Source organism: Apis florea, unplaced genomic scaffold (assembly GCF_048593485.1).
Source record: "Apis florea isolate Af1SG1 unplaced genomic scaffold, ASM4859348v1 contig_2293_pilon, whole genome shotgun sequence".
NCBI lineage: Eukaryota > Metazoa > Arthropoda > Insecta > Hymenoptera > Apidae > Apis > Apis florea.
Window position 1 is genome coordinate 6,508,024 of NW_028256554.1, and position 26,769 is coordinate 6,534,792.

Genomic DNA, 26,769 nt, shown 5'->3' on the forward strand with positions numbered 1-26,769 from the left:
GATTCAAATAACGTAAAATTAGAAATCTTTTTACAGAATCAATATAACATCGAATCCAATAGAATTAATATAAACAAATATGTACATTATTTTTGAAATATTATTCTCAATCATTATTATAATTATTTCTTAATCATTATTATAATTATTTCTTTTTTGTGAATTTTTAGTATAAATACAGACAGAAAATTGTTTGTTAAAATTTTGTACATATAATTATATTGATCCCAAAACTGATTTTTAACTTGTACGCTTTTATTATAAACTTAGTATAGTCACAGCGACATATTTATAAATTTATAGACATAAAAAACGACTATTTTTAGGAACGCAAGAGGATTATTCGAAGGAAACATTATAATAATTATTAATAAATTTAATATTGAATAAATTTTTAAAATACATTTATAAAGAAAGTCAATTTGAGAAAATAAAAAAGAATATACGCGGTATATTGAAATACAAAATCTTGCCTGATGAAGTTATAAATACACGATCAAACTTCCTTTTCTTTTTGATCTTCAATATGTATATAAAATTTTAATTAATATAGTTTTCATATCTTTTGTAAATTATTAATTTTTATTTTTTATATTATATTCGTGGCAGTATTCGCATTAAACATACATAAATATTATAAAAATTATGTTTAACAAATATTATAAAAGTGATTGTAACAATAAAATATAAAGAATGATAATAATATATATATATGTAAATAGCATTTTTTTTAAAGAACTATAGTCTTAAATAAAAAAATAGGAAATTTGATGTTGTATTCACGAATAACAGGCATAAAAAAATGAAATACAGAAAGTTTATTTTATTTACAGATTTTATCTATCAATTAATAACGAGTTTTCGTAATTTTTTAATGGTCAGCGAAACGATAATATTACATAATTCAACATATACAAATAATAAAAATGATAATGTTCGAATTTAATATAAATTAGAAATTATATGTATTATTTATATATAAAGAAAACTTTACATATTAAGCGATAAAAAGATAATATTTATTACCAAAAAATAATTTTTTTGTTTGCCTTTCTTTATATGCATAAAATAATTGAACTGTAAAACCTTATGATAATTCATGACACTGTGCTTGAGGAAATCAAAAATTACAAAACTAATGAAATAAATGACATTTCGCCAATAATGACAATAAAATCAAAAAATTATGTAAACCAAAATATTTTATACACTCGTAGATTTGAGCACCTATATTAATTTAAGAATCATTTTTTTCGTATAATTGTACTATTTTAATTATGGTGGTTTTTTTTTTCTTTTCAATCGTTTTACCGTTTCAACACTTTTTCAATGATAATAGCAACATAAAATTGTCACAAGTATCATATTACTCACAATTGTAACAGCGATGTAATCCATCAGTCTTTCTCTCATTTCAACATCTGTGTCATGGTTCATTTCTTTATATTCAATATAATATGCATGCATATTTGTGTCTGTGGTGGTTTGAAACTATTAAATATAATAAATGATGTTATTTATTTCTAAAGATATATTTTTTTTATATGAAATAAATCAACATTATAGAATAAGAGGAAAAAAAAAAATGTTGGTCCTTTTTTGATATTGAATATTATATAAATGTTTGTTCAAATAGTTTTTCTTTCTTATGTTCTCATGAATGTACTTAAATTATATATAAGGATGCAGTTTCTACAATTTTATCAAATTAAACTATTTCTTTGTCATCATTAAAGAATATATTATATATTTTATAATAATCATTTTGAAATAAAGAATATTTATACAATTATCTAAATATTCTATTGTTTTTTTAATTTATATTATTGTTTAGAAATTGGATGATTTTAATTACAAATATTTTATTTAGAATGTATTTATAATCTTTGCAATTATTAAAAATTAATTACTAGAATATCGAATGTACAAACCACTCCCGAAAATGATAATAGCACCTCCCACAGACACTAATGATAGAATTTTTTTTTATTTTTTAATCAATACTTTCGCTTGTTTAATAATTTTTTTTTTTAATTTCATATTAATCAATAATTCATGTAAAAGTAAATTTAATCGCACGCATATTAGAGTAAATTCTTCTAACAATGTGCCGTATGTAATCAAGCAATATCAGTGTACAGCATTATTATTACTGTCTCTTTCATATTTTATAGAAATTATTTTATTTCATTTTAAATTATAATAGTTGTTTTATTCGCGCGCAAGTAATATTAAATAGTAAATACGTATATTTCTCTTTATTTTTTCTTTTTTAACAAAATTACTCAAGTAAAAATAAAAAGATCGTAAATAAATTTATAATACTTGCACAAGAGATAAATGATACTTTTGCATTTATCATCTCTAGAAAATCTCTCCTTCATAAGTGAAACATTTTTGCACAGCAAAATATGTTTTATGTATTGTAATTCTGTTAACAGTATCAAATAGATTTGATCATTCATCTGATTTAATATAGTAATAGTGAATGTCGAATTTAAAATATAAATAAAGTCATTTGCGCATATACCTACTATTATTGCTCCAAAACTACAGCACATAAATAGGTCCAAAATGTTGATCATTGTGTACAATTTTTCTTCATTACAGGGTCATTAATTTAAATATACCCTAGAATAACCCTAAAATAAATTATATTTATTTTTTATATTCTGAATTAATAAAATATTAAATTATACAAATTTCACGAATTTTTATAAAACATTTCCAATTTTTAAAATAGTAATTATTTACTTACAATGTGCTACTTAACAGCGAGCGTCTGTTTAAGATGGCGCATGAGGTGACTGCCGACGTCGTGAACCTCAGGCCATTGTTTGAGCACAAATACTATGCCCAATACAACAAGCGTAGTAGTTAATATGCGCACCCTGCACATGAAACAATGAGGCTTAGTACAACTGCAACAGAGATGTGAAAACAAAATAAAACAATGAGTGTGCGAAATTAAAATCAGATGACAATGTACGTGATGAAGTATGAAATGAGATGTATGTAAAATAAAAAAAGTTAAGAATGTTCAGTAAAATATATATGCCGATAAGTATAATTAAATAATATGATAGTTAATTATTTATTATAAATATAAAAAAATAAATAAATTATATATCTTGAAATAAATTATATGTACTTTATGAAGATTTTAAGCTGAAATAAATATATTTTAACAAATTATTACATATTAAATATTAATTCTAAATATTCTCTGAAAAATAAAAATAATAAATAATTTACAATATGAAATAACTGTACCTAGTCCTAAGAAAAGGCATCATTATACCAGCACCTGTCGCGACAAGAAGTAGAATAACTTGCAACACAGTCAATACCACATTTATAAGCTTTACAACTAATGCTCTTGCATTACTATTATCCAAACCCTCTAACGTGACATATTGTTGGTGTTGCTGTTGTTGATGTTCCATTTTACAAATTTTAGTTTGACAACTTTCCAACATTTCATGTATATCTCTTAAACGATCTTCACTTTGATATTGCACTTTTTCTTCCATATCTGTTATAGTCTGTTTCAAGTTTTCTACTTCATTTTGATGCAGCTCAGTCAAATCATTAATTTGTTCTTCTAAACGCTCACATCTAAAACGTTCCTCTTGTAAAGCATGGGAAAGATATGTCACTTCTTGTTGTAAACTCTAAAATTAATTACAAAATTGTAAACATAATTATTATTTATTCGAATTTTTTAATTGTTGTTTAGATTTCAAATCATTAAAAACAAACCTTTAAACCTTCTAATTTATCTTTCATTCTCTCCAGATTTTCTCTATGTTCTTGTAGCTCTGAGAAAATAGATTTGAGACTAAGTGCAGCATTATTACTATTGTGACATGTGTGTGCTTGCCCCCTACTACCAGGTCCGCTTTCGCTTGTAACGCTAGAACATTCGGATCCTTCTTCGGATGGAAATTTCATTGCTGCAGCACTATGAGTTGATCCCAAACTACATCCACCAGGAAGCGTCGCTGAACCATGATGAGCTTTTTCATCTTCAACACTAGCGTTATCTCCATTACCTGCACGCGGTGTATCGTTTACATAAAAAGTCGAGCCATCTGCAGGGACACAGACGTCGCAAGTTAGAATGTTATCCAATACCAAATTATTTTGCCTTTGTTAACAGTTAATGAATTTATGTAGTTTTTCATATTGTAACATATTTTTTTTTAAATAAAGTTATTGATAATAAAAATATTTTTATATATAATTATATCAATAATGTGTCATAAAATATTCTGTAAAATTAATATTTTCAAATTGTTTTCTTTATAATTTTTTTTTTAAATTTATTTACATATTTAATTATGTTTTGTTGATGTATTGGATAACTAATATATAAGGAAGCAAGTATCAAAATTTATAAAAGCCATTAAAGATAAGGCAAAATCATTAAGTAACATAAAACAATAATAAAAATATAAAATTTATAATATAAATATAAACACAACATTTTCATTTGAAAATTGTTTATAAATAAAATACATAAAATCTATTAATAAAATATAAAATATAGAATAGAATAGAATAGAATAGAACAGAAATTATAGTGAAAAAATTATTAAGATTTACATACTAAATAATAGTATGTTTATGAAATATATAAAAAAAGAAATATATAATAGAAAAATTTAGCCCAAATGTTACTTACTACTTTCAACTGCCACGACAGCGCAAAATATTAAATATTATTTATTCTCCAATATTTAAATAAATGGAAAAATATCGTGTGATTATTACAATATGAATAATCATTATATCAATAAATTTCCATCTTATTTCAAACAAAAATTATTCTTAATATAATAAAAATATTATTAACCAAAATAAAATTATAAAAATTTTAGTATATATGTGTATTTACATATATATGTATATATATTATAAATTAAAAAAACGTGCATTCTATCGCTTGTAGTATCACAATTTATTAGCATAAGCCAATATGTGCTAGTTATTGTGCTCTTTAAACACAAAAAATTTTATGCTTTTAATAATAAATATTATTTAAAAATTAAAGAATATACATAATCTGAGTAATGTTATGTTAATTAATTTAAAAAATAATATACATTACTCACGAGATAAAGTATTTATGTTATCAGCACTGCCAAACTTATTTTTTATTAAATGTGCAAATTCTCTTGGTTTAGACATTACACTTCTGAAATGTATAAAAAAAAATTAGACGTAAATAATTACTGCAAAATTGCAATTTCATAAAAATTATGAAAAGTTTATATATAAAAAATTATTAAATTTACATATATAAAAATATATTAGAATTATAATTTTTATGTTTTTCATATTTTATATATTTATAAATATATAATTTTATGTTTATGATTTTAAATATGTTTTTTTTATTTTTTCAATTTTTCATTTTTTTCAATTTCTTTTTTATAGAATAATTTTTAAAATTCAATTTATAACAATATGATAATATGATAGGAAGATACTGAAATCTATTTTCACATTAACACTCACCCTGAAAAACCACTGATTCCAACTCTAATATTGCCACCCACGTTTCTGGAAGTGAATCTTAAATTAGATGAAAGACTCATATTGTCTCATACTTTATATTTAGAATAATAAAAAATAAATTAAAAAATAAGAAATAATACATAAAAAATGCGCTAAAAAAATTATTTTTAATGTTTAAATTTATTTTTGTGTAAAACATAAAAATTTAAATCAAGAATGTTTAAATCATATTTTTATATTACATATTTATATATTGCATATTTTTATATTCTATAAATATAAATATTTTGAAATAAAAATAAAAAGAAGTCTACATATATATATACATTAATAATTTAATATTATTTAATATTTTTTGTTTTTATTATTAAAAAAGTATAGTATATAGTATAGTATATAGTATATAGATAATGTTAATAAGGAATAAAATATATTTACTTGAGTCCTTGTCCCATATCACGAAGCACTTCTCTTGGTTGTCTATGACTTGTAGGTGCACCATTCAACTCAAAATTTTTTAATTTTTTTGTGTAACTATCTAATTTTTTTTGGAGTTGAGAAATACTGTGCGCTGATTTTTGATTTTTCTTCTCAAATACTGCTTTGATTCGGGTAAGTTGCTGCTTATCTGCATTTGCAGCTAATTTTAAATATTCATTGACATTTTCTAAAAAAAAATATTAAACTTTACATTTACAACATATTTTAAAATAAATTATTATTATATATAGCATTCATTATAAATTATTATAAGTTACATTATTACTTATTAGATAAATAGATAACTTTTAACACTTTAGTATGTAATGTATATCAGTATTATATTAATTATTAATAATTGAAAATTACCATCACGTGTGGTTTGTTCTATTCTTATAAGTTCTCGTGTTTTAGCAATTTTATTTTGAATGTTTTCAATTGCTTGACAAACACGAGCAGAATTAGAGTCAACATCATCAGTTATTAATTCAGAAGAGCCATTTGATAGGAACGATTGTGTTGCATGGTATTGTTCCTGTAAATAAATTTAATTATATTAATTACAATATACATAAAATATACAATTAATTCATAATTTTAACTCTTAGAACTCAAATTATAACTAACAATAACTAACAAACATTCTTTGAACATTGTTCAATAACTTATATCATATTCCAGATTTATAAATATCAATAGGTTTAATTTCAAAGTAATTTATAATATTATGCAATACAAACATAATCTTAATAATAATACTAATTATACAGTACTGATTAATGACCTTGTAATACAATGTAATTGTCATTATACATAACAATGTCATTATATAAGTAACTTTATGTAAGCATATACAATCATATGCTATTGTAATAAATAATTAAGCAAAGAGCTAATATTAATTTCATTAATTTTAATATTTCAACAATAATTTTAAATATTATAAACACATTCTTATTATTGCAAAATGAAATTATATATAATCGGTAAAAATATTTATTTAAAAATAAAAATATCAATAAAACATAAATATAAAAATTAAAATTAAAAATTTTAAACATTTTGAAATTAAAATTATTTTGTAATTAAAATACATACTCCATCATCATCAGTTGGTAGATGAATATTTGGCACAAACTCATCTTGTTCGGCAGTGATTAAATTGGTATTTGATTCATCCATAGCATCTACTCGAATCACAGTTCCTGGTGATTTTTGCCTACTACCTTTCATGCTGAGACTGCCTTCACCACCACTACTTCCACTGCCTGTACTATCCTCCCCTGTTTGGGAACTGAGAAGTCAAATTTAGTTTTGTACTGTGCTCCTTCTATTTACTTTTCATTTATTTTTTTAGGAACTTAGTATTCTTATTTGTAAGTACAAAATATTGTATCATTAATTATATCATATTGAAGCATAAGCTTAATGATTCTGTTTCATGTAAAATACTACAAAAAAATAAGAATTTTTAATTTTAATCTATGCAAGCACATGTATTAACATCTACTAAAAATTAGATCTTACAGTGAAACATTACGTATTTTTGGAATATATTCCAAAGTAGCTGATAATTGTTGAGATGAAATAAATGTATTTCTTCTCTTAGGTGATGTACTGCGTGAACTATTCTTACTTGATGTAGTTATCATCAAATTATCCATTCCTTTTTCCTGAAAAAATTATCATCTAACTGCTTTAATATAACTGTAATAAAAAATATGAAAAATAAATATTTGAATTTGAAATGATTTATTATATGTATGATTTATCAAAAAGTATAAATATATTTTTTCTTCATTGATAAATTATTACTTTTTATTAACAGTTCAAATTAATAAAATATTTAATATCTATTAAAAATGTAATATATAAAAAAATTAGCTAATACATATAATTTTTAAAAAAATATATATCATTTTTTTATATTGCATTATTTATTTTGAGATTATTATTATTCATAAATTCATATAAGTACAGTATAATTCTTATCAATTTCGTTTTTATCAAATGTTATCAAAATTAATCATAAGATTTCTTTTTATATGATTAAATTGATTGAAATATACATGAAAGAAATATAATCAAACAAATTAATAGATAAATAAAATATAAAAATTAATAATATTTTTTTAACTTATTTACTGAAATTTAATTTAATTAAATTTTTATTAAAAATTAACAAAAAAAATGTAAGTAAATAAAAGAATATATATTACAAAATTAAATATTAAAATAAAAAATTTATTTGATTCTTATATATTTATTTTATAATGTTCTTTTAAAATTGATTGATTAGTAAAATTGGTACAATTCGAATTTTTTAGAATACATTTGTTATAATTTATTCAGTTAGTTTATTCATTATAATGGTCATAGACTAATTAACACTTAAATAATAAATTTACTGCCCTACTTTTATGATTTGTACTAAATAGAATTATATATCTAATGTTAAAGCTTTATTTAAAATAATTATTTATTAATTTCGTGTTGAATAAAATAACAAATCATCTATGAATTAAATTTCATTATTCATTAAATTATTAACGAAATATCTAAAAAAGAATTACTTAGTTACTTTAGTTACTTAGTTAAATAGTTACTTTTTTCACATTCTATTACCTTTAACCCAATCTTTTAACTGATGAATCATTCTGATTATCATAATTAGAACATCGACATTACTTTCGAAGTATGACGAACATATTACGTGAAATATCATGTGTAATAGAAAACAATATAAAATGCGATACTTTATTCATCTTTCAATTACTAATATTGATATAGATTTTTATTTTATTCTTAAAAAAATTTAATATAATATATATTAATAATTAAAATATAAAATATGATATGTGAAAATATTTATAATTTAATATTAAATATCGAATTTAATATTAGATAACATTATAAATAAATTAAATATTATACTGAAAAATTTTACGTCTTATTTTACTTCTTTTACTTCATAATGTATTTTTTATTATACGAAATATTATCAGTAAAATTTAAACATACCAAATGTGAACTTTTATATTCAGGGAAATCATAAGAAATCAGAAAATTTTATACGATATAAATTAGAAAATGTCGACTAAAAGCTTTGAAAATGAAAAATGAATGAAACAAATATAGCGCGGTTTTTATATAAATTAAGAATTTCTAACGAAAATAATAATGTCACTTTGTATACTTGTCAAATATATAAAACACAGAGATTTGGTAAAATTATTCATTTAATGTGGTTTGGATTCATTGAAAAACTAAATATATTTATAAAAAATTTGTGAAATTGAAAGAAAATTTGAAATACGCATGTATGCGCAAACAAAGATTGACAATATTTAGCAACCTATGATATTACGTTACTATCGCGACTCATTTCCACATATATGATGTTGTCTGCAGTTATATAGGTTCAAAAGAGATATAGGAAGCAATTGTCCCACCCCTTTCACGTTAATATTGAGAAATGGGTATGACTATCGAATAAAAACAAATGACCTGTCAAGATTTCGCGGTTTTTTGACATTCGATTAACCGAAATATTTGTCACTTACCTTTTTTATCGTTTGATGTATGTAGCTCTTGGCTGAAGCATGTTTTTATCAATAAATGTCACAAAAAAATACACAAAAAGGGTTCTTCGCGTATTGCGTTTTCTCTATCGTTTCTGGTCAATCAAAGGATAGCTGTTGTTATCGTTTTTCACGGGCGTGTCATCGCTCACCGTTTAACATCGTCGCACTATTCACTGTAATATTAACAAACAGGATACACTGTGTCGTTCTTAGGCATTTAATCAACGGTAAACTCATTCAGAAACATCATAAAATGCACACACGATACGCCACATTCGGCGAAACCGCTTCGTTACTTCACAACTCGACAGTGGAATACGCCAAACGGAACACAGAGCAACGAACGTAAAGGAGGGGGTAAACACAACCGATATTACCACTTGCACTGACTGATCTTTTGATTCCTAGGGATATTTCCTAGGAACGCGCGATTCGTCAATATCACAGTATCGTATCTATTGCAGTATCCATCACAATATTTATACAAATCTGAAATGTTATTTTTAAATATAATATAATATGATTAAATAAGTTTCATTAGTCTCAAGATCATTTAAAAATGATATAATAAATTTGTTTATCAGAAATCGAAAATTTTTAATTTCTATTATTATTTCTTAATTATTAATTTTTTAATATTTTATTCGAAACATATGTTTTATTAATCGAAAATAAATAAATTTTTGTAATATTATATAACGAAATTACGTACCAATTAAAAATAGAAATAATTTTTGTCTATTATTACTAATTTTTTTGAAAATATTATTAATATTATTAATATTATTGCTTCATGAATTTTCATGTACTATAATTGTACATATTAAAAAACAGAAAAATTTAAAACTTGTTACCATGTACCAAATACGATACTGTCCTTGCAAATTACTATATTACTCGGATATCTTCGGCTAAATTCGGATTAAATACTGCACAAAGAGAAAATGCATTTGACGATAATCATAATTTATTTTAAATTTAAAATAATTATTGTTAAAAAATATATTCAAATAATTAAATCTAACATTTGTTAATATATATATATATATATTTAACGTTGTAATAATTTTTTCGTGATAATAATGTAAAAATAAGGAATGAAAATATCAAAATATCAATAATCGAATTTGTTCATTGGAAGTCATTTAATTGTTTGAGTTTATCAATAACTGAATTTCCAAAAGAATATCTATATTGCGGACTAATAAAATTCAACAAGCTATATAGTGTTTCGAACTGCTCGTTTCCTCTATTTGATATGTTATCGTGTTCATTACCAACAATGGTAAAACCAGCATTTGACAGTTCTATGCAAAACTTCAAGTTTTCTAACGTGATTAAATTTAAATAGAAGAACTGATTACTATTTTGTAATTTTTCTGATACTTTTATGTCCATTACATGTTGTTTCACGTCATTTATAATAGCTTGAGCTTCTAATTTCCATTGGTCCTTATCCAACTCTTGATTAATCACCTCTTCCTTCATTCTCAAGCTTCGACGATATTATCTCACATGTAATATATTTATCGACGCATGTAATATTTTAGGCAATTTGATAGCGTTACAGTTGTATCAATATTATGCTAAATATCGTTCACTTTTTACATGCAATGATGGCACGTGACAGGTTAGAATGCGGGTCAAAGACCAAGAACAAACGGTTATGTAATTATCTATCAAACTTATTTATTCCTAAGGAATATATAATATCGTTTTTCAGTGACGATTCAGTAATTGTGATCTGTGATCAGTTTAGACTTTGACACTGCGTAATTGATAAATTATATCGTACAATCAAACTCATGTAATCCCAAGTACATGTGCACCAAATGCACTCTCAATACACACTAATAGTAAATTCTTTGTATGTAACATCTAGCCTTCCGGAACGCCATCTCGTTGCGTTATCTGTTATTAAATTTGCCGCAACATTGAACCAATAAGCGGGAAAATTTATTATGCAAAAAGATAAAATATTAATGCAATAACAATTTAGACAATTTTCAAGCATATTATATAAAATAATAATCTTTCTATTTAATATTAGTTGGACAGTAGCTCAAATAGCTTTTAAAAGATCAATACAATTATAATTCAAAATGGAAAATCATTTATATTAATAATAGATTTTTAAATCTTCTAGTTTATAAATTCTAAAAATGAGATATTTTTAGAAAAAAAAGAAATTAATTATTCTTGTTTTAATTCCCAGTTTAATTTCATAATTATTTAAAAATAAAAGAATAGTAATGCTATTAGGTAGTAATGAGGTTCACATTTATTTATCAATTTCACTTATAGAACATATAAAGTGTAATTGGAACAGATCATATCTTTTATTATACTCGACATCCAGGACTTCTTAATTACAATTGCATAAAATTATTATTAATATTATTACTATGTTTATTGGAATAAAATTTTAATTATTCGATTAAATAAATTCTTGCCAATTAAATTTTCTTCTCTATATGAACATGAACTACTATCACTTTCTTTTATTTAAACAAGAAATTATAAATAGTGAGAAAAATCAGTAAATTGCTCTTATATAAACTGTTCATAATTTTCTTCTTTTTTCTTTTTTTTTTTCTTTCTATCTTTACAATCCTTAACTGCCTTCAATTCAAGTTTTAATATATCAAAAATTTTGCTCAATTGATCGTACAATTTTCATTGACGATCGACTTCGATTCAACGCGAGTTCAAGCCTATTAATATCTCTTGAATTCCACTCAATTGACAGTGCGATTTTCAAAGACGATCGAGTCGATATCGCGGAGCATGACAAGAGAACCTGACGAGGTTGCAACAGCTGCCTCAGCTACGTAGAGATGAAGACGGGCCAAGCTGAAACTGGGAGATGTGGGATCAGCTGCCGGAGCTGATACTGACGCAGATATTCAGTCACCTCGGTCATGGGGACCGTGCCAATGTTGCACAAGTCTGTCAGCGATGGAACCGTGCACTTTCGTCGCCAATTCTTTGGCGTTCCGTCACAGTCTTCATCGATCGTGATCTGCGTGGTGACTTCCCTTTGGCGGGAGAATTAGCCGTATGCATATATTTATTAAAAATAAAACTTCCATTATTCTCTTTCCTTACACAATCACACGGCTAATTCACTAAACGTGTCACGGTGTATTGAAATTAAATTGATATTTATTGGAGGCTAATCGTCAATCGTAAGAATACAAATTTCTTGAATATATTCCAACGAAAGGATTTACTGTTACCAATGGAATATCGAATATCATACATTTTTTTTTTTTTTTTTTTAATCTTAGTAAATAAAATCAAGCGTTTATATATATAACATATGCTTAAGAAATTTTCTATTATTATTGTACATATGATACGTATAATACTCGAAACTCGATAAACTCGTTTCATTTAGGCAAAATATGGACAGCATATACGAAGCCTGGAACTCGCCTGGTCACGACCGTATCTCTTGCCAAGAGAAGCTCGCATAACTCGTAACATTCAAGCCGAGGCAGGCGCTGACTTCCTTACGATCGTACGAGCCAAGAATGTTCAATTAAGGAAGCTGATACTCACCGATTGGATATTCATTTGTAAATGGGGGAACAGGGGCAAACTGTTATATGCCCTTGCTAACTTTTTAGGGTAATTGATTAATTAGCAAGTTTCTTGAAATTTTTTACGCCAAAATTATTTGATAAAAATCTAAAAAAAAAAAAAAAAAAACAATAATTTATGTATTTAAATATTCATGAATCATTCTTGTCGTAAGTAATTTACTTATCGATTCTCAGTAATTTAAAACAAATATTCGTTCACATAGTTGTCAGCATAATTTGGAAACGCTTAGCCTGCTGAATGCAACTCTTGGAGTGAGCGACGTGTTGCGACTTCTTGCCAGTGCTTCGAAAAGTTCCACCGAGCACTTGGCATATCTAGATCTTCGGGGTGCGTTTCGAGAATGGCAGGCGCCTCACAGCAATCCAAGGCACGTGAGATATCTTTATCGATTAACTAATAATTATTGCACAATTATCGCAGAGTCGAAGGATTCGTAACAAAAACAATCTTTGTCAACAGCCTCATGGCAATTCAAGACGCGCGAGACAGCTCTATCAATTAATTAATTAATTTTACTGCGATCGTTGTTGCACGTATGAAAAAATTAAAATAATAATGATAATAGATAAGAGATAAAATTAATTGTAATAGTATATTATTACGTACTTACTCTTTTAATATATAATTTTTTCATAATTCATTCCCTTGTTGAAATATCGATCTTAGATATTTTAGATATTTTGCTCGATCTTCTATTAGTTTACAGTACAAAAGAAAAAATATTTTTTCTTCATGCACTTTTAAATTTTTTAGAAGTTACTTCATTTATATTTAGTTTTTTAAATTATATTTGACACTTGTTTCGCAAATATTTCAAAATTGAATTATTCATTGAAAAAAAAAAGAAAGGAAGAATAATAAATATTGTTAAAAGTATCACCAATATTCCTCTCCATTACTGTCAATTAATCCGAATCACCTTGATATACCATCGTTCAAGAACGCAATGATTGCGATACCCTGATAAAATAACAATCTTGCCAACAGGAACACAAAAGTAACCCTAATTACTTGACAAGGGTTATTCTTGCGAGAGATGGCCTTGACAAAGATCGCATTTATAAAACCCATTTTTCATTTTACATTATATAATAGCTCTTAGATCATAAATCATTGACTTTATACCATTATATTACAGCATTTTACCTTATAGAAATCACAGATCATAGATTTCATTGTGTTGTTTTCAACATGCGGGTCTCGTTTCTAATTACCGTAATCGCAATTTTGATTGTTAAAATTGTTCTTATTACAAGTCTTGCATAAATTTCACGATATGCTTTTTCTTTATTTTTCTAGGCTAGACAGATCCAAGTTTTATCTAAAACAATTTATTTTAAAAAATTATCATCGTTTCCCCGACGAGAATTACTTTCATCATAAATCCTTTCAATTTTTTTTCAGATACTTGCGTCTGCTTGGCCGATTTCGCGCGTTGACAATACTCAGACTCGATTATCCAGCCTTGTCCGACCAGACTTTAATTGCCTTAACGAATGCAGCGCCAAGAGTGTTGAAAACGCTGCACATATCGGTGAGAGATTCTGATTCCAGACATCACACGATCACCGACACAGCCTGGCACAATTTGGTACTCGTCTGTCCGGAGCTCACAGTGTCTTACACTATAGGTACAATATGATACAGAGTGACGTAAAAGTAATCATTGATTTCCTTCCACCCACGTCGGGCCAATATCGAGCTGATGGTTATTACGTTTTGTAATTCGTGGAAATTTCCATTGTTGCATCGAGCAATTTAGAACGAATTATACATTCGAGAAATCCGATTTAAAGACGGATGATTACTTTTGCGCTGGAATTACTGTTGTCGAAGCCTTTTTTTTTTTTTTTCAAATTGCACGTCGCTTATGTCGCATCGAGCGATTCTCATGATATTGTGATGAGATTATTTTTAAATTAATTTTATATATCATTAATACCGATGGCAATAACATTCTTTGAAAATTAATAATTAAAATCGGCCATTCAAGCGTATTCACACAGCAAATAATTTTCTTGCTATTATTTAAAATGTCGTTTTTATTTTTAGAATGTAAATTTAAATAATCACAGATTATTATGAAAGAAAGAATTATTTTTTAATGCTACTTTATACACCTCATAAAATCTACGAATATTGAATATTCATACATAGTGAGTATCAATAATTCATTTCATTTCTATTTGTTGCGAACGATGAATTGAAATATCGTTTATTTATTTCTAGAATTTATGAACATTGAAATTGCTCGGTATCCAATTATCATCAGTTTTTTATTAACATCTCTCGTGTTTATTATATAAAATTACTTGACTTCTTTTTTTTTAATTTTTTTTTTAACATATCACTTGGTAATAACAAGTAGGGTATATTAAACGCACGAGCAGTAATGTATACAGCCAAGAGATATTTTATCGAAAGGAAGTTGCAAGGTCAGCCTTGATATATAATTAATGCCTCGACGCTATTCACACACAAATCATATGAATGGAATCGCTCCGCGTCTCGAAAATATGTGATTCAATGCATCATTTAGCTTGTTAAGTTTGATTTTCAGTTAACATATCCCATTACGAAGATATGTGCTACTTCCTACTGCCCAGCGTACCATTGGCTAGGTTTCAAATGTTCAGCGGTCATGTGTGGGATCAGAGTAGATCTCGCAATTTCAGAAGCACTGTTGGATTACTTATTACCCATTACACCAACACTCTAGGTATAATAAACTCTTCCAAATCCTACACATCTTTTGCATTCTGTGCATTTCCTCTGCGCGAGTGTTCTATTTCTTCATCGGGTTATCCGTCGTAATAATTTTCCTGCTTTGGCTATTGTCTCTTCCAAATTACGTAATTCTATGTTATTGAAAAACGACGCTTGAATATATCTTCGTTCTTTTCAATATGTTTCTAAAAATTACACTTCTTTTCAATAATATTGAAAAATTTTGTGTATCTTCAAAATTAAAGAAATTCAATACATACGTGTTAAACGATAATTTTCCATTTGAAATAGATAGATTATTTCCGGATAAAATTACGTGAGAAATAATTATAATTATGGAAATATATCCTTTCTAACATGACTGTCTAATTTAACGTTTTAAAAATAAGCGCCGTTTGTTGCCAATGCCATTTCAAAATCGTGTTAAAAAATAATATTTTTAATTATTTTCGATTCGTATTAAGAAACGAAATATTTTACAAATGTTTTAAGATTTTACACGATTATTAAACATCTGGCATTTAATATAAGACTAATTACATCGACGTATTACAGCGGAAGTGATGTTACAACTCAGAAACAATCGTGAGATGCTCGACGATTTGCTCGTATCGATGCTGGTACGTTGCAAACACCTAACAAGATTACAATATGACGGTATAATAAGAAGTCTTGATACTTTGCGGGACATCTGCCAGCTTCAAGCTGAAAACAAGACTCGTAAGAATCCAAACACTTGTTCTCATTCAATACAATCAATTTCAACTTTAAAAATCTTTTTTCTTTATTCAAAAAACTAGGGACAATTGAAAGTATCAATTTTTAATTCATTAGTCTTAAAAAAAAAAAAAAAAAAAAAAAAAAAAAGAAACAACAAAAAAAATTAATTTTAGTTTAGAAAATATCCATCTTTAAGATAATGAAATAACGAAATAGATTTTCGTACGATCCATGTGAAACCACGTAACGTTAACGCCCGGAATCGCGCCATTTTGAACGACATCAACTACCATTACGACCACAAGATGATGGAACAAGGAGTAGATTTCCGTATCGAAGATCCGGCCTCGGTTTTGGTGTTCTACTGAAATGTTAATTTCTCAGCTGTCTACCGGTATCTGTCCCACTCGAGTCTCTGGTTATTAAGGCCAAAAAAATAAAACACTGTCCGCCCTTCATTTTGATGCGATTCATTCTTTTTATCCTCTTTTTAATTGTATTATGTTTATTTTTGATAATTCGAATTTATTTATGATTTGTTAAATATTTTTTTTTTTTACAAGACACTCGGTATTTCTTTTTAATATTATAGATCTATCTATCTTTTATAATTGTGTAAAAATAATACGAGTCACGAGTATTTTTTTTTTTTTTTTTTTTTCTTAATTAGACGAAGAATTATTGAGCTGCGATAGAATACTGAGTAATAAATTTAGAGTATTATGAAATTAATTCTCTTTTCTTTCTTTTTTTATTCTCGTCGATAGTATTCGCGTGGATGAGTTAATTTAATAACAATAAATACGATATTACAAAAGATCTCGTAATAACAATTTATAAAAATATATAGAAGCTTTAAATAATAAGTAAAAAATCATTTTCATTATTATTTTGAGTAAAAGAGATCCAGAAAAGATTTTCGTTGTTTTCACGATAGAATACAATCAAGTTTCAAGCTCAATATGACTTGTATGACTTGTAAATAGTATATATATACTTTTTATATATATATATATATATATATATAAAGTATAAAAAAATGTGTCTAAAAAAGTAGAAATTTACATTGATGTTAAATATATCACATTATTTCAAAAACTTTTAATTTTTATAATTTCTAATTAATTGATCGTAAGTAATTTAATTACATTTTCGTAATATATATAATTCATATATAAAATTCGAAAATCAGATATATCGACTTAACGATCAATTAAAAAGAAGTTCTTCACGAAAGAAAGATTCAACGAATTATTTACGACAAAGAAAAAAAATGCTCCTATAATTATCGTAAAATCGAACGATACTTGTACGATATTAATTAGAGACTAAAAGAAAAATATGAAAAGTCCATTTTAAAATGGTGTTTATATTTAATCTCAATTCTCGAATCTCGAAAAACTGTTTTGCAAAAAATGAAAAATCACTTATCATATTTTTCCTCTATAGTCTTTAACTATTATTTACTTTTTAATTCGTTTATACGAAATAGCACGATGATATTTGTCAGATGCTTACAGAAGTTTACAATGATCAGTTATTACATCTTAATACTAGTGTCAAGGACGGCTTTATAATCGCAGAGATTATGAACTCTGCACATTTAAAATTTTAAAAACGAAGACATAAAAAAAAAAAAAAATCTCACATCTTAAATGCATTATTATTATTTTCGTCGATTTTTAAAAATTTCATATTTTCTCAAAAAATAACATATACAATATAGTTATATATATATATGGATAAGATATCTCCTTCAAGCGATCGATTTCGATGTTAATCCACTTGATATGAATGGCGATTATATTCGTAAGGGTTGCCCTGATTTCTCGAGAGTTTTCTAAAAGTACCTCAAGGGTCATAAATTGCACAAGGATGTCCCAGTATTAAACGATCGAGCTGTGTCAATTCACGCTTGTCCAAGAAATAAGAAACAAGTAGAAGAAATACGATGGATGTCGGCTATTCTTATTGAGAATTAAATTTAACATTTTATGAACTATACATCATATAAATTTAGCCGCTTTATCAAATTTTTCTATTATTTATTGTCACGCATTGATTTTTTATACTATTTTAAATACTTTGAGACAAATGATAGAAGTAGCAGTTAGTTTTGACCTTCTAAACATTTCATAACGAACCATTTAATACTGGAATTGCATTAAAATCAAAAAAATATATATATATACACATCTCAATTTAAGGCTGGGACTATTGGAACGATCCAATAATTAAATATTTAAATATAAAAGTACAAAAAGATCACTCATCTTCAAATACTTCTCTTCCACCATCCGATCTGAAGAAATTCTTAATCTTAAGGGTCCCCACAGAATCGTAAAAATTAACGACAAATAGTCCCAGTCTTACCTGAAACAATCGCCTATTGTTTCCACCTATGCTGGAAGCCCCTTGCCGAACAACTAACTCTCTTCCCATCCATCTGCTTCTCTCATCCTGTTTCAACGACAAGATTTCATATGAGTATTCAAAACGGTCCTCGTCACGAAACCTTTACCACACCGAGGGCAAACGTATGGCCGTTCACCGGTATGGTAACGTTTGTGAACCACCAACGTGGATCTCTGTGTAAAAGCTTTGCCGCACTGGTCGCAAGAGTACTTCCTCTCGCCGGTGTGCGTGACGTTATGAGTCCTGAGGAGGGTCTCGCACGCGAAACACTTGCCGCATACCTCGCAGGTGTAAGGCTTTTCGCCGGTGTGCGATCGATTGTGTATCTCGAGGCCTTTCGCTGTTTTTAGCTCTTTGCCGCAAAGTGCGCATAAATATCTACGCCTCTCGTAATTGGGCATGTCGCCGTGAGCCTTCACCTTATGCTGCTTCAGAACTGATTTGTACTTGTAAACCTTGCCGCAAACGTCGCATTTGTGCTCAGCGGTTTGGGGATCGTCCGTTTCGAGTTTCTCCTGAATCAATGCCGCTGGGTCGTAGTGGTAGAGACGATTGTGCTCCTTCAGACTGTGTTAATTTCATTCGAGTAATCTTTCTTTCTTTTGTTTTTTCATTGTGTTGTTGGATATGGAGGAGGTATCAGAAGCGTTGGAATATTTTTTTTGTTAAAGAGAATTGGAATAACCTCGATTCTTGAAATATCGAATATTCGTTACTGATATTTTTATGAAAAAAAAAAAAAAAAAAAAAAAAAAATCTCTATTTATGAAAAGCAAATAAGAGTGTAATAAAATTTATACGATTCTAGGAATGTACTTAACAAATAATGTATTATATAAAATATGATACGTAAAAGTGAAATTAGTAATACGTTTAAATTTTTTCTTATCTTTTAAAATTATGTTGAAATTGAATAATACTCAACGATTAAGGAAAGGAAATTTTAAAGAATATTTAAAATTGCGTTCGAATTTCCTCGAGGTCTTTGCCAATCGATCACCTTCGCTCAACCACTACGTGTATGATTGTGTATGTAAATGAGTTGATAAAAATAATATTGTCATACCTGTACACGTCATTGAAAGTCGTGCCGCAAGCATTGCACTGCTGAAATTGCATAAAGTTGTGCATGGTCGTATGAGTGGTCAAGGAATCCTTGTCCACGAAGTTCTCACTGCAGATTTCACATGTGAATTTCACCTCTCGATGATGTCGTTTCGTATGCCTTTCCACATCGGCAGCATTCACCCCCATGAAACTGCACTGATTACAGGGTATGGTTTTTGGAGTATGGGACTTTTTCACGTGAGCGTTCAGCATGAATTGTTGCGGATACGTCTTGTCACAAGTGGCACACTTGAAGGGTCTATGGATACCATGGACGATCCTCAGATGTGCCACCAATCTGGTCACGAAGTGAAACTTTTCTTGGCACAGATCGCAGACTTTCTCGTTTCCCTCGAATCTGGAATTTAAAATCGAAATTATCCTCGAATGAGCAACAGAATCGTTTTATTTAATTTCATTTTTTTTCTTTTTTTTTGGATAAAAAAATTGAGTAGAGATTCGATCGACTTCTCGTTCTATTCACAACCATTATTAGATCATTAGATCGGAGGATATTATTAAATATGCAAAAGTGTTTCTAATTACCTCTTTGTTATTGTAATTTTTACAAAATGCAATGTGCAAGAACTCACTTTTGCTCAGGATCGAGAAGGACATCCTCGTTCTTGATTCTGAAATCTTCGCAGCTGCTAAACTCGTCGTGCTCGTTGCTCCAGCTGCTAGAACGAGGGAATCTTCATTGACAAAGATACACATTTACACGAAGCATCATGATATTCTCTCAACACTGATATTCGTACGTCAACAAAAAAAAAAAAAAAAAAGAAAGAAAGAAGAAGCTTTCGATGCTTTTGTAAATGCGCGTACAAAAATCCACGCGTAAAAAAAATCTCCATCCTACATACATTCTTCAATAAAATACAAATTTCTGTTCAGATTTCTCTCATCATCCTTTTTATTCAAGTATTCACACAATTATTTCGTGATAACATAAAGAGAAGAGGGGAATTAAAAAAAAAAAAAAGAGAGAGAGAGAAACATGATCACGAATTTACTCGTCTATTTTTTTATCACATCGAAATCAAGTCTCGAGCTGCGAGGTTTTCTCGTGCGTCTTGCGATGCTTCCTCAAAAAACTTCCCGACACGAATCCCTTGCCGCAATCCACGCATTGATACGGCCTTTCCCCCGAATGGTACCTAAGATGCAAGATCAAAGAGGTCCTCTGTGCGAATCTTCTTCCACACTGAGAACAACCGTACGGTTTTTCCCCGGTGTGCACCCGCCGATGAACACTGAGGTTCTCTTTGCTCGCGAACTGTTTGTCGCACACGTCGCATCTCGCGATCTTCTCGTTGACGTGGCGCCGCCTGTGCACCATCAGCCTTCTGCCGGAGGAAAGCATGGCGCCGCACAGATCGCACAGATGCTTAATCTTCTCGTGCAACCCGTGCAATTGCTTCAAGTGGCTTTCCAAGAAACGTTTCCGGGCGAAACCTTCCAGGCAGATCGTGCACACGTGTTTCTGTTTCGCGCCACTCTTCATCTCGGCCGGTAAAATGCTCGCGTGATGCGTCCTCATGTGATGGGTCAGATTCTTCTTGTAAGGATAGGCTTTGGCGCAGTGGTCGCATCGATAGATCTCCTTCCTCGTGTGCACGTTCACGTGCTCCACGTACTCTGTCCTCAGGAAGAAGCCCTTCTGGCACTGGCTGCACCTGAACGAGTAATCCTTGGTGTGCCGACGACGATGGCTCTCGAGATTCGACTTCTGGTTCGACCTGTAGTCGCACAGGTCGCAGGCGAACCTCTTCGAGCCTGTGTGGATTAATTTGTGACGGGCTATGTTCATGGGACTTCGGAACGTTTTGCCGCACTCGTCGCAGCTGAAGGCTCTGTCGATGTTGTGCAGGTTCTTCAGATGCTCGACCAGTTTTCTCATGTGGCAGAAACATGCCCCGCATTTGATGCATTCGTGAATCGCTCGAGACGTTATTCTTCGTGACCTGAAAACAGAGGCGTCGATGAAGTACACGATAATTCGTGATCCATTTATAAATAAACCTGATTACAACTATTGAGATATTGTAATCGTGGAATATTTTCATTGTTGGGACTTTTTTTTCTTCTTTTGTTAAATTTTTTAATCACATACCTACCGATATTTCAGCGATGTTTATGATTTATCAATCTGTAATAATAATTTTGATCAAAATTTGGCACATGATATATGTATATTCGTTGGAGAAATTTTTTTTTTTTTTACAGAATTAAAATATGGAGAAATACTTGGAAATATGTTTACGAAAATAACGAAGAAACGGAGGATTATACGCGAAGAAAGATGCCACGTTTGCGTATCTTTTTTCAATGATTTCAATAACCAATTATTGAATGTATTGATAAAGCTTTATCATTTCTTACAAAATTTTTTTTCTTAACATATAAATACATTTGATTAATATTCATATTCAGCAATATTTAAATTTCAACTAGTGTTGAATATTCTTTTTTTTTAATATTGACTTTTTCTGCAAAGTTCTTTGTACAAAATTATAGAAACGCTCCGCTTGTGACTTCTCGACTAATACATTCGATCTTTCGAGAAATGGACGTAATATGGACGTATTGAAAAATAATTATCGTTTTAACCTGTATAATTAAAGCCTGTTTGCGTAGTACAAAGTACATACTTACATATATACGTATATAAGATTATCCAATACAAATTATGCTGTAACAAAGTGAACAATGAACAATATAACGATTTATCGCAAAACGACGAGATGTACAAATGTTCTTTTCACAATTCCTCGCTAACTAATTTTATCCAATTATAATTGATTATTTCATCTTTGTACAATTCCCTTACAGCGATATAAAATTATACTGTCTCGAGTTTCTAAACGTAATAATAAGATAAAATATTTTTTTACACGATTGATCCATTATTTATAATAAAAAGATGATACTTCCTCTTTTGTCCTAATATTTTAATATATAATATAAAAACGACACGGATAAAAATCTAACACATAATATTCAACTACTATATACCAACAATACGATAATTACTACGCTGCAAATATTTGGACGAAAGATATATATATATTTTTATAAACACGATAAAAAAAGAATTCAAACTTTCAAGCTTTTTTTTGCATAAATGTCCAAACATCTGCAATTTTTAGTAATCACCGATATCAATAAAAATATATTAATCGTACGATATTAAAAGAAAACAACGCGAATTTTACACTTACAGAACCAACAATACGACAGACATGAACCAGAACCACGAATATTTAATAATGATAAAAAAAAAGAAATCGTTCACCACACTCGACTCAATCAATTCTCCTTTTTCTCCCTAGTCGCGTCACTTAATCCCCGAGTAAAATCCGCGATAATCTTCCTAATAGAGATCACAGGGAGCGGTGGCAAAGGTCCAGGATGTCGCTTCCTGTGGCAGATCAATCCCGGCTTCTGAGCAAACTTCTGCCCGCATATATCACAAGTGTACGGCCTCTGGCCGGTGTGTATCAGTATGTGTTGCTCCTGAGCAGTCCGCCTCGGGAACTTTTTACCGCAGACAGGGCAAGAGAATGGCCTGATACCCTCGTGGATCCTCAGATGAAGATCCAAATCCCTCTTCTGGCCGAAAGTCTTGCCGCAAGTGGGGCACACCACTTTCTCCTTTTTCTCGTGCCAGAGCAAGTGCTGGTCAAGGTTGTATTGAGTGGTCATGCATCGTTTGCACAAACTGCACTCGAACGCGGGCTTGTAGTGCCTGTATTTCATGTGGGCCTTCAAAGAGGGCACGCTCTTGCACGCGTGCCCGCACACCGTGCAAATAATGGGCGGCGCGTTGCTGTGCATTTGCTTCGCGTGCTGCACCATGTCGTTCTTTATCTTGAACTGCTTCCCGCAAACGGAGCACGAATAGTCGAAACTGCTCGTATGCTTCCGGATGAAATGATCCTTCAACGTCCACCTGTTGTTGCTCTTGTACTCGCAGATGGTGCAAGGGTACAGCACAGGCCCGTGCACCTGTTCCGTGTGCTGCTTCAAGTCTTTCCTCAGTCGGAACGTTTGGTCACAGGTCTTGCAACGGTGCCTGTGCTGCTTCATGTGCGACGCCAACAACGATTTCCTGTTGAACTGTTTACCGCAAAAATCACACTCCAAAAGTAACTCGGCCGGTCTCCTCGCTTTCCTCATCAATTCGACGGGTTTCCTCGAAGTCGGGGACGTCGAGTCGATCCTCGATCTCGTCCTTTTCCCTCTCGATCCGTCCCTTCGATTTTGCCTTCGCTCTTTCTTCGCCAACGTGTACGAGTTCTCTATCTTGATGACGCAACTCTCTTCCACAGGATTATTCGCCTCGCTTCCGTTCAATGGATCCGATGCAGGTGAACTAAAACAGACCGAGGTCGTTCCTAATTAGGATTTGGTATCTACACGTGGCGTCTACAACGTGACAATGCTTCTGTATGGAGAGCTTACTTACTTGACAAATTTTTAACGGAATGATGAACGTTTCACGATCGTTTAGATATATATATATATATATATACATACATATATATATCTTAAAGATTTTCGTGTAATGGGCGATGTATAATACAAATGTGATCTTAATTATACGCCGGTATTTTATTTTCAATAGAAATCTTCTTTCTATTACTTTTTTTTTGGAAATAAAAATGCAAACTTTTTCTTTATACTTACTTTTTCTTTTTCATATCTTTCGTAAATTGGAATAATAATAGTTTCTCTGCTTGCTTAAATATTTTTATATTTTATATAATAGTTACAATATCTAATCAATTTTAATTGTAATTTTATTGAAAAATTTGAGATATACAATGAGTATAAAAAAAAATACAAACAAGATTCGTACGATTAAACATACAAAATACTTTTAAAAATATGTAAAATTCATACTTTATCAATAAAGATAACGATACAAATAACTGTATCTATAAAAGTCTTGAATACTTATAAAAATCCACTTAATACGAAAAAGTCCATTTAAAATGTGACAGTGAAAAAAGGATATATAAAAGTCGCTTAAAAGATTCTATCTAAAACTGCATCATCGTGCATACTTCTCCATCATTTCATCATAAATCTCTTATTTAAACTCTGTTCTTATTGAACATTGAAACAAACCAAATTTCTTCATCTATTCAACAATCATAGATATTAAGATATCATAATATAAAAAGATTGAATTACACTATTTCAATATCCAAATATTCCTTTAAACAAAAAAAAAATTTCACATTCTTCTTTTCAATAACTCGCTCTCTAAAATCTCATTTATAATGGATCTCTCTATTACTTCCTAATCAAATCATTTCTCCTTCACAGCCTTCCTTTTTTACACCCTGACCCTAACACACTCCTTCTCTCCATCCATTCATTCAATTTTAATAATCGTGTTCTTCATGGTGTACTCCTTGGTGAACTCTGTGACGATGTTCTTTATCGAAACGACAGGCAACGGGGGCAACGGTCCAGGATGGCGTTTCCTGTGACAAATAAGCCCAGGTTTCTGAGCAAACGCTTGGCCACAAATGTCGCAAACGTACGGCCTCTTCCCGGTATGAATAAGCACGTGCTGCTCCTGAGCAGTCTGCCTTCTGAACGATTTCCCGCACACAGGGCAGGGAAACGGTTTGACTCCGGTGTGCACCCTCATGTGGGAGTCCAAGTCTCGTCCCCTGAACCTCTTTCCACAGGTGGGGCACAGTACCTTCTCCCTTGTCTCGTGCCAAGTCAAATGTTGCTCCAGGTTCTCACGCGTGGTCATACCTCGTCTGCAGATTTGGCACACGAACTCAGGCTTGTAGTGCCTGTACTTCATATGGGCCTTTAACGCATGGAGATTCTTGCTGAAATGGCCGCACACGTCGCACACTATTGGAGGCGCGTCGCTGTGGTTCTGTTTCACGTGATGATTCAACGCTTTCTTTATCTTGAATTGCTTGCCGCACGTGTCGCACGAGAAATCGTAGTTGCTCGTGTGCAGACGAATATAGTGGTTCTTCAGGGTACCTTTGTTGTTGCTCTTGTACTCGCAAACGCTGCAATCGTACACTTGGCGTCGATGGATCTTCTCCACGTGGGAGGCCAGGTATCGGCGAAGCCTGAAAGTTTTCGGACAATCCGGACACTTGTGCTTGTGCTTCTTCAAGTGCTCGGCCAGGTTACTCTTTTTGAGGAACTTGCGTCGACAGTGGTCGCACTCCAAACGAGTTACGGCCTTCTTCTTTCCCTGATTAGATCGAGGAGAGTCCACCTCTTCCCGATTCGTGGATACTATACTCTCCAAGTTTTCTTTGCCGATCCAATTCACGTATCCGTCGGGGAACTCCAACGAGGAGAGCGATTGTTCCGGCTTGAATTCTTCGCTCAGAGGATCGAAAATTCTAAAACAGAAAATTGAACGCATCGTGTTATCGTTGGTTTCGAGGAGGATGAAAAGAGTTTTGACATTGGTGAATAACTTCGAGATGATCAAGGTGTTGCATCGAGCGTAAAAACGTCGAAAAGTTTCGAAATCTTATTATGAACTTAAAAAAGTACGTATAAACATACCGTTCACTGGAAAATAATTCTGGATTTTTCGAATAAA

At 29.9% G+C, this 26,769-nt stretch overlaps 4 protein-coding genes across 30 annotated transcripts in view; 1 reads left to right on the plus strand and 3 right to left on the minus strand.

Moving 5' to 3' along the window:
- Window positions 1-803: 803 nt before the first annotated feature.
- Window positions 804-10,516, minus strand: Dmtn (transmembrane and coiled-coil domain 2 protein Dmtn). Of its 19 annotated transcripts, none has more exons than XR_015290884.1 (13): window positions 10,442-10,516; window positions 9,567-10,076; window positions 7,531-7,676; window positions 7,102-7,297; window positions 6,373-6,538; window positions 5,962-6,190; window positions 5,524-5,568; window positions 5,118-5,200; window positions 3,763-4,055; window positions 3,274-3,674; window positions 2,759-2,891; window positions 2,535-2,642; window positions 804-2,431 (listed from the first exon to the last, which is right to left on the minus strand). XR_015290884.1 is itself a non-coding variant. In XM_012487912.3 (12 exons), the coding sequence occupies exons 3-11, from the start codon at window positions 7,665-7,667 to the stop codon at window positions 2,765-2,767; spliced, it is 1,707 nt and encodes a 568-aa protein (XP_012343366.1). In that variant the 5' UTR covers window positions 7,668-7,676; window positions 9,567-10,076; window positions 10,442-10,516; the 3' UTR covers window positions 804-2,642; window positions 2,759-2,764. The 19 variants fall into 19 exon arrangements, 10 of the variants coding, with proteins under 10 accessions (XP_012343366.1, XP_012343363.1, XP_086760097.1 ...); XR_015290883.1 differs by having other exon boundaries at window positions 2,759-2,921; XR_015290882.1 differs by having other exon boundaries at window positions 3,763-4,094.
- A 20-nt stretch (window positions 10,517-10,536) lies between these two features.
- On the minus strand, window positions 10,537-11,477 carry LOC100869071 (GSK3-beta interaction protein). The gene has a single exon (XM_012487914.3). The coding sequence runs from the start codon at window positions 11,073-11,075 to the stop codon at window positions 10,719-10,721; it is 357 nt and encodes a 118-aa protein (XP_012343368.1). The 5' UTR covers window positions 11,076-11,477; the 3' UTR covers window positions 10,537-10,718.
- A 788-nt stretch (window positions 11,478-12,265) lies between these two features.
- Window positions 12,266-23,060, plus strand: LOC100868614 (F-box only protein 39). 3 transcript variants are annotated; one of them, XM_012487856.3, is made up of 7 exons: window positions 12,266-12,645; window positions 12,988-13,220; window positions 13,399-13,563; window positions 14,601-14,827; window positions 15,757-15,915; window positions 16,479-16,643; window positions 16,860-17,101. In XM_012487856.3, the coding sequence occupies exons 1-7, from the start codon at window positions 12,454-12,456 to the stop codon at window positions 17,009-17,011; spliced, it is 1,293 nt and encodes a 430-aa protein (XP_012343310.1). In that variant the 5' UTR covers window positions 12,266-12,453; the 3' UTR covers window positions 17,012-17,101. The 3 variants fall into 3 exon arrangements, with proteins under 3 accessions (XP_012343310.1, XP_086760128.1, XP_086760129.1); XM_086904002.1 differs by lacking the exon at window positions 16,860-17,101 and adding an exon at window positions 22,395-23,060 and having other exon boundaries at window positions 12,302-12,645; XM_086904003.1 differs by having other exon boundaries at window positions 12,302-12,645; window positions 16,817-17,101.
- LOC100866500 (uncharacterized) overlaps window positions 18,103-26,769 on the minus strand; it is a 64,166-nt gene continuing 55,499 nt past the window's right edge. Inside the window, exons 5-8 of one of the 7 annotated variants that reach the window (XR_015290891.1) lie at window positions 20,759-20,842; window positions 20,125-20,523; window positions 19,017-19,625; window positions 18,103-18,483 (exon numbers count right to left, since the gene is read on the minus strand). Coding sequence is in view for 6 of the 7 variants with exons in the window: in XM_086903991.1 (XP_086760117.1) it covers window positions 23,478-24,543 (1,066 nt within the window). In the remaining variant the exon portion in view is untranslated. Of the gene's footprint in view, window positions 19,626-20,124; window positions 20,524-20,758; window positions 20,843-21,057; window positions 22,133-22,285; window positions 22,438-22,516; window positions 24,544-24,907; window positions 26,564-26,769 lie in introns of those variants that run through there. The other 6 variants (XM_086903995.1, XM_086903997.1, XM_086904001.1 and 3 more) reach the window with 6 other exon arrangements.